Source organism: Notolabrus celidotus, chromosome 23, assembly GCF_009762535.1.
Source record: "Notolabrus celidotus isolate fNotCel1 chromosome 23, fNotCel1.pri, whole genome shotgun sequence".
NCBI lineage: Eukaryota > Metazoa > Chordata > Actinopteri > Labriformes > Labridae > Notolabrus > Notolabrus celidotus.
In genome coordinates, this window is record NC_048294.1 from 17,874,142 (window position 1) to 17,886,256 (window position 12,115).

Here is a 12,115-nt window from a genome sequence, read left to right on the forward strand (position 1 = left end):
TGTCTTTGTGTTTTTTCCCTTGTTCTCAGTCCTGACCTCAAGCTCCATTGTCTGTCTGTCTGTCTGTCTGTCTGTCTGTCTGTCTGTCTGTCTGTTCCTCTCTCCTGTCTGTCTGGCTTTCACATCCTCCACAGCTATCATCTTTTCTTCACATCAAATCTCTTTTCATTGTTGTCCCACTTGTTCCATATACCTAACTGTCCTGTCCCTTACTTGCACCACAACATGGTTACAGAATCACAGGCAAAGAGGGAGCTTCGGCTAAAAAAAGGGATAGCAAACATGAATAAAAAGAATAGCAGAAAAAAAAAAAGGAGATTAAGACAGAGGTGCTGATGGGTCCGACTATTTAAAGCATTAGTGAGGGATCAGAGAAACTGCTTGGGGTAAATATAGCGTTGGATTCTGTTGTCAGGCCAGGCTTTGTGAGTGTAGGAGGCAGTTGTTAGGCTAAGGATTATGGCCATTGTAGTCCTTCTAAGGCTGAGATTTACTAATATTGATTTGTCAGGGTGACAGGTCAAAGTAGGGTCTATTTTTAAGGATGAAGTCATTTTAGAGGGATTTGACATTCGCCTTTTGCCTTTCAATTTGTTTTGACCTTTTGATGCTTTTCTAGCTCTTTCTAATATTTTGGGATATGCGTATCATTTTTCAGAAACAGAAAATTCACAGAATCATAGTGCCATAAACAAAAATTAAACTGATTTTACAACTGAACAGAAGTTTTTCAGTTTCAGCCTCGCAAGTGTTACCCACGCAGCAACCTCCAGTCTTGAGAAATGGAGCAAATGAAGAAGTGCTAAAATGTGCAGTTCCTCACGTGTCCGTTTGAGGCTGGCTCCTGAAGCACCGGAAAACAACCATGCAAATAAGTCTGTTTAACAGCATAAATAAATGTGTTTACAGCCAATTATGAAAACTGATTTTGGTCTGAATAGCTAATTTCTGTCTGCACAAACTGAATGTGGGATGATGTTTTTATATATCTCGTAACTCATAAGGTTATGAGTTTGGCATATTTAGGGCATGGCTGACTTGACTTACAAGCGGCCGAAGTGTAGCCTACCTAGTTAGTTACCTCATGTCAAGTCGCCTGAAAAGGTGGGTTGAGTCAGCATTTCCAACATGGTGACCGCCATCAAATTAGCCAGTGTGACCACAGAGTATTTGCTATCTTAGAGTTTTTTGTCCTTATATGAGTAACAATTTAAACGTCTACATCACCTCAGAGGATGCTGTGTTAGTCAGCTAGTTGCTGCATTAAACAATGACTTTTCAATTTAATTCTGAGCAAAAAATCTAAGCTATGACAAGCTAGCTAGGGAGTGGCTGCCTGCTAATGCGATCAGAAAGAGAGGGAGCTACTCTTTCTTTCATGAAGAGAAAGTCAAACTCTGCTTCAGAATCCATTTGTTGATGTTACAAATACTACGTCCATTTTTTATACAGTTTATGGTGTTATGCTTGCTTGAGTGCATCTTAGTCCTGTATAAAGGGTTGCCAACTGTCCCGTATTAGCCGGGACATCCAGTATATTGGGCTAAATTGGTTCGTTTCATATGGGACCTCAATTGTCCTGTATATTTACTATTAACTCTTGTAAATACAGCAGACTGCACTCTACAGATCCTAGATCAGATAAAAAGGCAGTGGCAGATCATGTGCCAATCACACTGCCAATCATCCAATCACAGGCCCCCATACGCGCATCAGTGGTATATAGTGCAAATGCGCCAAGTCCTGCAAAAGCTCTGGCTGTGCAAAAGGACAAAAGACAGCTTGAGTCAGTCAAGAGCAGTAAAAAGTATTCATGGAAAAGTAAATTTGGTGAGTCATACTCCTCTTTTGCATTTAATTTTTCTTTTGCCTGTTTTTTGATGTAAAGAGCCAAATTGTGGTTTCTTTGAGGTTTACTCATATGAGCTTACATAATGACACAGTAAGGATTAAAGGGAATATACACACTTTCTGCATTTCCAGTTGAATCAGAATATGAATATATGCTGAATTCACACATCATGCTCACACCACCATGGCAACGTGCACCTGTCCCTTATACTGAGAAAGTTGGCAACCCTAGTTCTAAGTATTGATATGAAGCAGCTTTTAACCTTTTTTCTACAAGTCAATAAATCAAAACACTTGCCCTCCATAACATTCAACATTTAAATGACTCCAGAGAGAAAAATACTACGAATTGAAAGCTAGCAAGCAGAGCAAAAAAGCTTTCACAAGGAAAGGTTTAAGCTAGTTAGCATAGATTGCTGAGCTGCCGACTGATTCCCACAGGATTTTCTAGGTGTTTGTTTTGTTAATCTTATATCTCTACCTGCTGAATTATTTAGCGGCTCCTCAAACTTTGGGTTGATGTTGTTCTATATTTTATCAACAAGAGGGGGCTGGTTAGTGTTAGCTGTCTACCTTTCATGTGTTGGTTAACCCAACTTTAAGACTTGAAAAAACAAACAGTCCTGTAATCTTAGCATTCACAAAAAAAAAAGAATAAACTGCTCATGTCTCGACCATGAGCTGGTTTATTCCTACTGTAACTATTTTTGTCAATCTACACAGGCATCAATCAGGTAACGAATACCATTATTGTCAGTATAGACAAAAAATGTAAGGATCATGGGAAATACTTTATGGAGGGGGCTTCAATTCAGGAAAATCAGTAAAACTCAAATTAGCCTTGCATATAAAAGCACTGCGTCACCGTAATGTATAACCATTATGGTGGCTGCGCAATATAGCTCTGACAGCTGTTACTGCACTCTGGTGACGTAAACATAAATGAGAATTCCTTCACAAGTAACAGGAAGTGGGATTCATCTCATGGTATAAGAAACCTTTAAGATGAATAAACAGTGCTGCTGTGGTGTTATGTGTTATATTTTAATATGTAAATCCAGAAGTGGGTCACTTCTGCATCGCCACGCCCACTGAGTGCAAAACTGCTGTCCACCCGCAGTGTATCCCCTGTGACCCTGTCAAACAGAGTGTGTGTGTTTTAGTGTGTGAATAATGTATGTGTGAGAACCACAGGGAGGGAGACGGGGAGGAGAAATGTAGGGCACAGCGATGCTAAGGCCGAGAATACACACGATACCCACACACACGCACACACACACACAGATGAATGCATGCACACACAGAGCTATACCTGAGAGCAATTCATGAAGAAAGCTGTACCCTCTGCGTAATCAAATAATAGAAATGCAGGGCTACACAATCACACAATAAGAGTGGCTACCATCTGTGTAATGAAATATTATTATAACCCAAACGCATTTACTTATACATGAACACACAGAGATGAAAGAAACCACACAAACTGAGTGTACAACAGCAAGTCAACCTCTCTGCAGTTATATTTGTAGCTCAACTGCGCCTTCTAGTGGTACATTTGATACATTGCAGTATCCACTCACCACAGCTACCATTTAAGAGATATCAATTTACAGTAGAGTAGGGTTATATTATCATTACGCATGCATACAACTAAGAATTGCATTAAAAAAAGGATCATTTTGAAGATTTAGGTACAGTTTGATTGTATTGGAAGTCACGTTTAATAAAGTGTACCTCACTTGGCAGAAGAACTGCAAAACCACAAGATATTTGAGGTTTCATTCGATAGGTGTGGTGTACCAGTGTACATCCAGTTCAATTTTTTATATACAAATAATGATTTAGGTGTTGGGCTGTTGTTTCTGTTGTTGTTGCTGCAGATGTTTGGCTTAAATATGGTGAAAGTAATGTTCAGAACATTGCCTCAAATTAGGAAGCAGCATTAGAGCTGGCCAAAATCACCCAAAAATACATGGAATAACAGATGTGCGGCACAAAAGACAATCAACAGTAAACATTATTTCTCTGTATGCGCATGTAGAAACAGAATCTGACTCTATAAACAACCTTGGATGAGAAGAAAGCATTATTGAATATGCTAGCTTTGCACATCTTGTCATGTTTTATTTTGAAGGACAAACGCACCCTGTAATTCAGTTCCTGGCCCTGTGTCACTGTTTTTAGCCACACCTGTCCTCACTGCACACCTGTGCCTCATAATGTCATTAGCCAACTCTGGTCATACTTTGTTTTTGATGCTTTCCTACCAGATTGTCTTTGTGTATCCACATTGGTTGTCAGCTTTTCTCTAGTGTTGTTTTTCTATGATTTTTGGATTTTTACCTAATCCCTTGGTAATTCTTTTTTTGGCTTTGTTTTTGGACTGACCTCATGGTTTGCCAGTAAAGACTAATTTTTCTCACCACATTTTCTGTCCTGTTACATTTCATGTGTTTGAGTCTCAGATTTGTCCACCACCATTCAAACAAACAATTTCATTCCAGTGTTTGATCAGGCAGGAAAATGTTACTGACCTGTGCGTGGAAGATAGAAAGGGACTTTGCTGTGTGTAGCGGGATAAGAACCCGGACCAAGAACTGCTTGTGTTCAGCCTTCAGAGGCAGGGCGAAGCCATTTATGATGCTGGAGGAGAGAAGAGAAGAGGACTGTTAAAGTTGAACTTACTTTCCCTCTATGACTTTTTATCATTTGCTTTCTTCCTGATAAAAAAAACAACATGGTGATGTTTTTCAAATGTCATTCAGTAAGAAGTGCTGAGTGTTAAATGTCACATCCAGTTGTGGTAGATGGCTGTGCACCAATAAGCTGGTTCTGCTTGAGATTTCTGTCTTTCCTTGCTAGTGTTGTTATATTTGCCAAGTGACTTCTGCATTTGATGCTTCTTTTGCTTTGGTTGCTTTTAGTTACATTCTGTTTTTAGTTTTTGTTGGAAAACCCTCCATTTTAAACTTTTGCTATCACAAAACAAGGAGGAAAAAAGTCTATATTTAATTAACAGACTTTCTTCCTTGGTCACAACTGAAAACTGTCAATCAAAGAGAAAAATGCATGATCCAGTTTTGATTCCGGTATTATTCATAAAGTCAACCATTTGAATCTGCGTTCGAGTGTGCATTAATCTATGAGGCAGAGTCTATTCTTGTACTGTGTCCATTACTAAGTGACTGGACTAACGTGTGGTCTGCTCTGACTACTACTCTGACTGACAGAGCCTGCAGAGGGAAGAGAGTGAGCAGCTGAAGCGTGGGAACTAAACTTTGAAACATTTATTTAGCAACTCTGACCCATTTGTCAGTTCACATGGAAGATGTATCTGTGTGTGCCTACTTCAGTGTGTCTGTCTGTGTCTGTCTGTCAACTTTGCCTTCATTTCTGATTGCATTGCTTTATCGAACATCCTTTCAGAAAAACCTTCCCGCTGTTCCTTTCATCTTTCTCTCTGCCTCCCTCTCACCCCTTTTTTTGAAGACCTCTATCTACTTGCTCTCTCTATTTCTCCACGTACAAAGCAGCCTCCCTCGCCCATCTCTCTCTTCCTGTCTCCTTGTGTGGGAGGAGCTAAAAATACCTCTGTTACCACCAACATGAATACAAACCTCTCTCTCCTCTCCTGCTCTCCCTCCTCCTTCCTCCACTTCTGACTCACTGCTCACTTCACTCATCCTCTCTCCATCTACTTGTTTATCTTCATCTCTCATCCCTCCTTTCCTCCTTCTTTTCTCACCTAGAATCCCTTTATTCTCTATCTGCATCATTTTCCCCCTTCATTGACCTAGAGTTATAACACCTTGACAGTCATTGTCCATTTTCAGATTACCTTTAGGTCAGGTGAAATGTTGGTTGTAGGTCGTAAAACAGGATCAGGGTTTTGTAATAATCTCATTATGCACTATATGTGGGGGAAAACTAAAGAAACAACTCTTACTAAAATATTTTCTTTTCCTCTTATTTTTTCCAAGATAAACATCAATACAGATTATTTAAAGACTCTGGCATATTAGATTTAAAAATAAAAGACAAATACAGAGGGACAAATTCAATTCAAGACAAATCAGAGAACTTAAGAGAAACAAATACTGACGAGCACTGATTAGTTCTTTCGATTATTCTCTGAAACGGGGAGAGAGAGAGGGAGAGGATGCTAATCCTACACAACTACACAACCCCTGCATTGTCTGACACACTCCATCATCTCATCTCATGCTGTCTCTCTGACTGCTGATGACATTATAATGCATATTACACTACATTATATAATTATCTTTCTATATTATATTATGTTATATCACATTATTATTGTTTACTACAACTTACGGTCATATTATATGCCCACAGGTATTTATAATATTGCTTAATCTGTCATTACCAACCATAATCACACCATGTCAACCTGTCACTACTGAACCAGTTTTAATACTGTCTGTAATTACTACTATTTAATCCATTTGTAACATTTGTATTTATCTAAATTGTATTCTATCTTTATCTATCTATTTTTCAATAAATAAAGTAATATCTTATCTTATCTTATCTTATCTTAACTATCATCCGCTGTCAACTGTTTATGAAACAGAATTACACAAATTTGAAAAACGAATTTAATATTATTGCTAGTTTCTGTATCCAACTGTATTGAGTATGGGATTATTGACTTTCTCTTCATGAAAGAAAGTTTCTGTGCACATTAGCAGGCACCCACTCCCTATCTAGCTTGCTACCTAACTAGCTTGCCATAGCTTGGATTTTTTGCTCAGCATTAAATTGAAAAGTCATTGTTTACTGCATCAACTAGCCAACTAACACAGTATCTTCTGAGGTGATGTAGACGTTTAAATTGTTACTCAGAGAAGGACAAATAAAAAGCTAAAATAGCTGCTCTGTGGTCACACTGGCTAATTCAGCAAGCTAACATTGCTGAGTAATCCAAGTTATTTAATCCAAGCAAACACCGGCAGTCTGCCCTTGTTAAAACCATTGAGAAGGCATTTCTGCTTTGTCAGTGTCTATATCACTAGAAATGAAAATACACTATAGAATCAAAGTCATGTCCTCTATCTAGCTTAATAAGGCCACTCATTTCCTACTAAGTCAGCTCCTATTTTAGCTTGGTTTAAACTTTAGTTCTTCAAAGAAGGAGAGACTATGAGAAGAGCAATACAATTTTAAGTTTTTTCTTTGTGATCACTCTGGCCCAAAACAGCCACCTAAAAGTGGTCCTACAGTGAATGATACGTAATTAGGTAATCTCTCTAATAACTTGCCCAGCTAACTTATCTGTGGTTTAATGAATTTAAAAAACACGTACGTTAACAAACAGCTTCAAAATAAATGGTTAATTTTTTAGTGGTGATAATAGCAACATTTCAGGAGCCTCTTCCGTTTTCCCATAAATTCAAACCTGACCATTTCCTCCTTTCTCGCTCTTGTTTCCACATCCCTCCCTCCCTTCCCTTTCTCCTTCTGCTCCTCTCCTCCTCTCCTCCTTTCGTCGGGGGTTCGTCATGCCCGGGTGCTACGGGGGATCCCCTACGAAGCTTCCCCAAAGCGACTACGAGTTTAAAAATCGATCAATACAATAATCCATAAGCAATAAACTATCTTTCAAATCTCATTCTGTTTTTGGTGTGGTCCTTGCTAGTGAAACTTAGGATGGAGCAAGGCTTGCTTTTTCTATCACTAGGGTATTAGCTAAGCCTTATCGCTAAAAGCTTAACTAGCAATCCTGCATCCAGCTATGTCATGGATGAAGATGAGGTTGATATTCATAACTTAAAGCAGATGAAAGATGATAAATATTGAAATGAAGAGGGAGTCAGAATAACATACTCATCCTCCATTTTTCAAACCATCTTTCTTTCCATTACTTTGGGTATGTCATAGGCAAGATACAAGATGTCTTTGTTAATCAGTTTGGCTTCCTTTGTTAAAATCACTTTCATCCTCCTCACATCTCTCAAACTGGCTTCATTGAAAGCAAAAGACTGCACAACCTCTGAGTCTGTAACCCCCTTCTGGTTTCTTTGCAGCTTCTCTTAATTTATTTCCCTCCCTGCCATACATCTAGTTTGTAACACTGCCAGGCTTGGCACTCACAGTTGTGTTAACCTGATAAAAAAGATGGACTGATAATGAAGGAAAAAAGAATGCATAGCAGTTTTTTATGTTGAGCAGCTGCAGTACTGCTTATGCTTTCTCACCATTTTTAGTAGTTGCTTAAGTCACTGGGTTACACCAGCTGTCTCATAAATATGAGCAGTACAGTGGGTGTAACTGCATGCTTCTGTTCACACTTAACTTTAAATCCAGGCCATGACATCACATACTGCGAAGTATATTTTCCTCTAGTGTGCAGAGTATACTCAGAAGTGTATGCATGAATGGAGAGAAAGGTACATGGACTGCACTTATATGAACAGGCAGCAACACTGGACTGCACATGATTGTGGACACGTACCTGCCAAGGATTTCCAGAAGCTCTGCGACTCCATTGAAGTGCTCAGTTTCATAGATGAACCTGGATATCAGAAACAAAACAGACACTTGTACTGATTGTTATAGTAGATAAACAACTTAGTGTTTCCAGCTCTACTAAAGCACCTGAAGGTCTGTGATTCTAGAGAAAGTAATAGGATATTCTGTTTCCTTCCTGTAAAATCACCCATGCATTAAATCCCCTTGCATATATTGGAGATTGATCAATATAATGATGTACCATGTCTGAAACACAACTCTTTGACCTCTTCTATGATATAATGTGAGAGAAGATTTAAGTACAATAAAAGCTATGAAGATTTATAAGCCGTACTGCAGCCCTCCTATGCTTGATTTATACTACAAACAAAACAATTCAACCACACTTGGTGAAGGGAAAGATGGAACATGATGAGACACATCACAGCAGTCTTGTTAGCCAGAGCTGTTTAACTAATTATTCAAAGAGATTTGTGTCACTGCACAATGAATTAACTCTCAGGATAGAAGCAGAAGGCTGATTAAGTGAGTGTCATGACTGCAAATGAGCACAGTCATGTTTGAGCATGCCTTGTGTGGATGTGTTTGCTGGCATGCGTGTAAAGAAACAACTTCATCTGAGCTAGACATAAATCATCAAATGAATCAGTGTTTGCTTCGTAAAATAAAACAACCCTTCTCAAAAAAATGAATTTACTGTATATCTCTTCTCTTGAGTGTTGGCACCTCTGCTCCATTCTTAGAATGTACAAACTCTAATTTCAAGCAGCTGTGAGGGAAAACTGTTCATGTCAGCTTCCTCTGTGAAATGATTTGTCAGCATCAATGTATAGGCTATGTGTGACTTAAAGATGACCAAAAAAGGGGAACCATTCAATAAGTGAGAGTTCTAAACACAATGTTTTCCAATCTTCCACGTCAATAACTTCCTTCAGCGTAGCTTTTGTTACAAAACGCATCCTGACCACTTGTTTAAAGTTTTAGAAATCATATTAACTTGTTTCAGGGATGCACAATGCTAAAAAGGAAAACGCTTTGCAGAGTTCATAAATCCATGCTGATGGTCTTTGTTGGCTAATGCTTGGTTTATTGACTATTAAATGCTATAAATAGCACCTTTGAAGCCTGTGCATTGGACTAGTGGAAGGGAGCTTGTACCTGAGGAAGATGTTGTTAATCTGTTTGCGGATGTAGGCTCGGAGGCCCAGTAGTTTTCCATAGACGCGATGCAGGATGGTCTTTAGGTACTCCCGCTCCCTGGGGTCCTCACTGTCGAAGAGCTCCAGGAGCTACACACACACGCGCACACACACACACACACACACACACACACACACACACAATGATTACAGACACTGGTATTGTTTTTGTAAAATGGTGCTCGTGAGAACCATTTCTGAACACAATCATTCTTCAGCCTTTGAGTTCTACATCCAAATTCTAGGGTTAACTATTTTCATGAACAAGAATGTTTACCAGCTCAAACATAAGACCAAGACCAACTAAATCATTACCCAGGTCTGTATATTCTTCTTCTCTTGCAAGAACATTTTATTGGTCATAGAAATATATTCTTAACAACCCAAAAGCATAATAAATATAAGATAAACATTTTCCCTTAATTCATTCCTACAACAAATCAAGAAGAAATGCACTCAGCATCGGAAATGCAAATAGATTTGACAACTTGGCTCTTGAAGTGGGGGAGAAGATTACCTGCAGCACAAACTTCTGATCAACGTAGCGTTTGGCCATGGAGGGCTGGAAGTCTGGGCTCTCCAGGAAACGCAGAAAGAACTCATAAACCAGCTAAAAAAGACACAACAGCAAGCTATTAGACATCATGTCTGCACCATCTAGATAAAAAAGGGAGCAGGTCTTACTTCAGCTAAAAGAATGCTTGTGCACAAATCAATTAGAAGACAGTACATGAATTAAAAGATTTCAGAGATTCGGAAAGGGAAAAATATGGACACATGCAGAACTGTATTATCCACACTCTTTCCGCAGGCAGAAATATTTCAAAGGAGTTAGTTTTGATTTTTATCCAAAAGTAATATGAGGAGATCTGAATCAATGTCTCTTTGAATAAGGTTAGAAGCTGGAGGGGGATTTCTAAGCTAGTTAGTTGTGGCTAGCTAAAGTAGGGAGCATTAAAGGAAGAGAGCTGGTTTCAGTTTTCAGACAGGTTGACATTATTTGATAAAGATATAAATAGTGAGCTTTGGAGGTGCTAATAGGCAGAAAAAAAGCAGGAACTACTTTGCATCCTTTTTTTTGGTGTAAAGGCTTAGCTAAGCTAGCAGGCTGTAGCTGTGGCTTCAAAATCTGCTAAAAGATTGCCAGTTTGGGGCGGGATATTTATGCTCCTGTTTCGCCTTGTCTGCAGTGTGTGACACCCAGAAGTGGAATGGTGGGGTGAGGCTGTTTTCCCACAGATTTGCCATCAGAGGTACTAACAGAGGCATGACAGGGGTGAGACGGTAGCAATCTATAGCTTCCTAGCAGGAGTGGGACAGTGCTGTGTGCACATGTCTGAGTGTGTACATGTAGCACTCCTGCTGTGCCTCTTGTGCATCTATGACGCCATACTGCAAAGGGAAATCACACACTAGGACACCATTATTACCCCACTGTGGATGCAATGTGTAAGTGCAAAGGCGCTGTTGCGACTTTCAAAGTGTAAACCGTTATAGTGACAATAGAAATAAATAGAGTTTCACTGAAACACTGGGATCCTTCTTACCCCTCTTCCCCCACTTACTTTAACTCTCCCTGTCCCATTAAAGTTACTAACAAGACCTTTCTGAAGTCTCTGAGCTCTCTTGTCTCATGGGTTCCTCTGAGTCGTGCCGTAGACGTCCTGCTGCTGTGGACGTGCCAGACTCCAGCTGATACGGGGAACCGGACTCCAGGGGCAAAGGCTCCTACTACTACTACTATTCGTATCATCGCTTTCTCTCTCTCTCTTATTCTCCTCTATCCCTCTTTCCAACCCAAGCTGGGTCTCAGCAGATGGCTGTCTAACGTGAGTCTGGTCCTGCTCGAGGTTTCTGCCTGTTAAAAGGAAGTTTGTCCTTGCCGCTGTAACTAGCTAAATACTGCGAGGTGCAATACTCATGGATTAAGAGGAGATAAGATCGAGTCCTGTCAGTAAGAGGGGACTGGATCTTATCCTGTCTTGATGTTTGGTCTCTGTTAATAATTTAACATAGAGTACGGTTTAGACCTGCTCTGTTTAGAAAGCGTCTTGAGACAAAGTTTGTTGTGATTTGGTGCTATACAAATTGATTGAGTCTGCAAAACGAATGTTACTATCAATAAGGTAAAATCTTCAACATAATGAAGTTATTCTTTCTGCTGTAGGCAGAATTGCAGAATGATGATTTCAAATGGCCACAATGAATGACCTCTATAAACATTTTAGTGTAAGAACTCTTAAAGGACAGCTCTGCAAGAAGTTGTTCCATTTATGCTCAATTTATGACAAAATTGTAACAAAATATCCCTAATGAGCAAGACGGACAAAATCTCCAAGGAACTGGACTTAGCACTTGTGTTATCCAGACAAACATCTTATGTCATTAGATGATTTGATCCTCTTGGCTACAGCACCATTTTGTGATTGAGGATGATATAACAGGTTTACTTTTGCTATAAAAAGCAGATCTTACTGATCCAAAGGACCTGTTCTCTAGTACAGTTTGTCTACATGGAGATAATGCTGAATACTGCATTAACAGCAACACCAGGTGGGAGTTGTGTGCATTAT

General features: G+C 39.4%; 1 protein-coding gene across 1 annotated transcript in view; it reads right to left on the bottom strand.

Annotated features, from left to right (window-relative positions):
* Nucleotides 1–12,115, bottom strand: part of ppp2r5b (protein phosphatase 2, regulatory subunit B', beta) — a 55,288-nt gene that overhangs the window by 12,168 nt on the left and 31,005 nt on the right. The window contains exons 4-7 of the mRNA XM_034677079.1: nt 10,060–10,152; nt 9,502–9,632; nt 8,327–8,386; nt 4,386–4,494 (exon numbers count right to left, since the gene is read on the bottom strand). Coding sequence (XP_034532970.1) covers nt 4,386–4,494; nt 8,327–8,386; nt 9,502–9,632; nt 10,060–10,152 — 393 coding nt within the window. The remainder of the gene's footprint in view (nt 1–4,385; nt 4,495–8,326; nt 8,387–9,501; nt 9,633–10,059; nt 10,153–12,115) is intronic.